General features: G+C 30.6%; 1 protein-coding gene across 1 annotated transcript in view; it reads right to left on the bottom strand.

Annotated features, from left to right (window-relative positions):
* The window catches only part of LOC106459677 (phosphatidylinositol 4-kinase alpha-like), a 78,483-nt gene that overhangs the window by 7,848 nt on the left and 67,037 nt on the right, over nucleotides 1–3,598 (bottom strand). The window contains exons 41-43 of the mRNA XM_013919318.2: nucleotides 2,973–3,116; nucleotides 1,256–1,427; nucleotides 241–345 (exon numbers count right to left, since the gene is read on the bottom strand). Of these exons, the coding sequence (XP_013774772.1) occupies nucleotides 241–345; nucleotides 1,256–1,427; nucleotides 2,973–3,116 (421 nt within the window). The remainder of the gene's footprint in view (nucleotides 1–240; nucleotides 346–1,255; nucleotides 1,428–2,972; nucleotides 3,117–3,598) is intronic.

Genomic DNA, 3,598 nt, shown 5'->3' with positions numbered 1-3,598 from the left:
GTTTTAAATTAACAGTAATAAAAAGTTTTAAAATATTTTTATATTGTTTCATTCATATACACACACACAAAGAGAGCATCAATTATTCTTAAAAACAGAAATCATAATGATAAGATCACAGTCTTCTGTGCAACTGCAAAATCTATTAAGTTTGAAACATTTTACAGAATAAATAACAAAATCAGAAATATAATGAACTGTTGGCATACAAGAAATATCTGGTATGATATGGAAACTTACTCCAGGAGCTGTAGCCACCACTCTGTAAGGGAAAAGATAGAGGTCCAGACCTACTTGCTGGAATATATTCTGGAAAACAGCAATGACCTGAAGGGCTAGCATGTCCTGTGATGAATATGAAACAAGAATTTTCAACATGATAAGTACAAAACAGCCATAAGTTGGATGTTTAATGTTAATTGTTGGGGGGAAGAGCCTTAATTTATGAAATTATTTTATGTTTGATACAATCACATAATTAAAAACTTAACAAACTGAAACGTCTTTTCTGAATCTTTATCAACACCTCTTGGCTTCAGACACATTTTATGGTTTCAGTTTCAAAGCCAGCATGAGAGTGGGCTTACTTTAGAATTATGATTGGGTTGTAATAGATTACCTGTGTATTTTTTTATACTCGTACAAAAAAAACAAAAAAATTCAGTATATTATAGTGTTGGAACCAGGAACTACTGTACCTTTGAGTGTACAGTATCTTAACTGTTTTTTCCCCTTTCAAAATATATCATGATAATATGCTTCTCAACTTATCTGTGAATCATTTGCCAATTAAAGTTGAGAATACCAGTTTGGTTCAGAAACACTGAACAAAATCTACAAGTCTGAAAATAAGATGTCTGCTATGTTCCTTAATAGCATTTTAAAACATACGACAATTCAACCAATCACAGATCTTAAACAATACTGTGCAATATACAGTACGGTTTAAATTTAAAATAATTTTAGCATTAAACACAAAAAGAGAAACATTTTGTAAAATAGGCATAAAAATGTCCAAATATTATATGAGCATTTAGCAAATCACTATTATCACTGTCACTTAAATTCTTGAAGTTTTAACACCTGATCATAAACACCATGAATCTATAATCTAAAATACTAATAAATGACTGATTTTGAAAACAAAAAAACAAAATGGAAGTAAAATACAACAAAAAGCAAACTCTAAAGGACGCTTTAAGACCCATGTGACAACAATAAAAAAACACATTCTAAAAAATGTCCTGAGACCTACTTGACGAACATCGTCTCCAACTTTAAAGATCGCAGCCTGCCAGTGCTCATTACCCATTTCTGAGTTAGTGGTGACTGTGTTGTTCTGACTGATGTTCAATGCTTGATTCTCCAGTTCCTTGATGCCAGTATGCCGAACTTTAAATCGAGCCAGAAATGGAGCTTTTGCAGCACTGAAAAATGATTTAAAAAAAATTTTAAATTTTCAAATCAATACCTTCTTCCTATGACCCAAAAGTATCTCTGAATTACACAAAGCTTGTGTTATCATGTATGTACAATAATCATATTAAAATTTGCACTTTCTTGTACCCAAAATTCATCCCTATTTTCAATAATCAACCGAGACAGCACATCCTCTGTAATGATACATATACTTAAACAAGCTTATATTTGGTAAATGTAAATTTCAAATGGAACATACTTCTTCTTTGCACTGAAAAACTGAGTAGGATATAGCATTAAAAACAAACTTATAAGCATTTGTTTACTTAAGCAAAAAAAATGTAGAGATGTAGAAAAACACTGAGTCAAAACAACAATGATAATGTGCAAGTTGTCCATGCTAAGATAAGATATTATTGGGTGCTACTATAGCGTGTGGTCTACAAAGATATTTACACTATAGTGTGCGAACTACACAGATACTATCATCATCACCATTTTAATGATTCACTAAAACATAATTTGTTGCTATATAATTCATATTTATCCACGCTTTTATTCAGCAAATAATAATAATCTAATAAGTTGTGTATTCCAAAAGAGTACCTTAAGTTTAGGTTATAATTGTGATCAGTTTTGATTGTTGGAACTTATTTCATTCCAATAATTATATTTGCCCCAAAACCATTATGTAATGGTATTTTGTACCTTATTAGTTTAAAAGCATTATTTATAATAAACAGCATCAATTGAAAATAAACAAATGTTAAAATGGTGATGATGTTAATATCTGTGTAGACCGCATGCTATAATGAACTGAATAATTAATTCAAAAAACGACTATAGCTGCAACTTTTACAGCAGGCAAGTTCTGATTTTAATGACTATAATGTCTCAACTCATAGTATCGGGTCATTATTAGGTAAAACTTTTACTTTACATACTAGAAGTCAAAAAGTTGTAATCATTAAAATCAGAAATTGCCTGCTGTAAAAGTTGCAGTTATTATATTTTTGAATTAAGATATCCTTTAAAGACATGACAGTGATTCTACCTATAACAACTTTGTGTAGAAGTCTTTGTCTTTACAGATTGTTTGTTGGAATGTTAAGGGTAAAAAGTAATCAGTTTGACTGTAAAGCAAGAAGCGTTTGCAAAAACAGTCCACAACATTGCTTAGAAAATCTTCATTAACTTAAAATGTCTGAGAGAGCAAAAATATTTTTAAGACCATTTTTTTTTGTTTTTTTATGAAAGATAAAAATTTCTGGTATTATAAGTTTCAACCTCTACTACACATAACATTTGTCATCCCTTACCTCTGCATGGGTGTACCAGACTTGTAATCATATTATAAGTTTCAACCTCTACTACACATAACATTCGTCATCCCTTACCTCTGCATGGGTGTACCAGACTTGTAATCATATTATAAGTTTCAACCTCTACTACACATAACATTCGTCATCCCTTACCTCTGCATGGGTGTACCAGACTTGTAATCATATTATAAGTTTCAACCTCTACTACACATAACATTCGTCATCCCTTACCTCTGCATGGGTGTACCAGACTTGTAATCAATATCTACAACAATAGCCTCTGGATTGGAAGGAAGGTAACAACCAGGCTGAACTTGTATTTTACTCAGAGCATTTAAACATGCCTGCTTCCTTTCTGGACCTTTAGGATATGATCTGTGGTACATAGATGAATAACAACAGCAATGTTCATTTAAAAAGAACTGGTTTTATTAAGAGTTGAATAAACACTGTTTTAAAAGCTTTGAAAACTGAAACAAATTTCAATAAAATGCTTAGATCTAAATGTATCATAGTTCAAATTTTCACTTAGCTATTGTTGAAAAGGTTCAATCTAAGTATTAAACTGATTCCTTGTGACGTCCATTTAAAGTGGAATAAAGGTGAACTGGACATATTTAAAGTCAGAAGTCATTAATTGAAGATTCTGTACAAAAGAAAAAATAACAACTTAATGTCTTTAAAGATTAAAGTCACAAAGATTTTTATCCCATCCATGTTGAAGAAAACAAAATCAAGAGATTTTCACGATTAACAAGTGATTTTAATCCAAACGGGACAAAAACATTTTTTTATTAGTTGTGAATCTTTTTTTAATAAAAAGGAGTAACTTATTCACAGAAGTTTATATATATATA

This window comes from Limulus polyphemus, unplaced genomic scaffold, assembly GCF_000517525.1.
Source record: "Limulus polyphemus unplaced genomic scaffold, Limulus_polyphemus-2.1.2 Scaffold647, whole genome shotgun sequence".
Taxonomy (NCBI): Eukaryota; Metazoa; Arthropoda; class Merostomata; order Xiphosura; family Limulidae; genus Limulus; species Limulus polyphemus.
The sequence above is the reverse complement of the archived record's forward strand: the minus strand, read 5'-3'. Positions and strand labels throughout refer to the sequence as shown.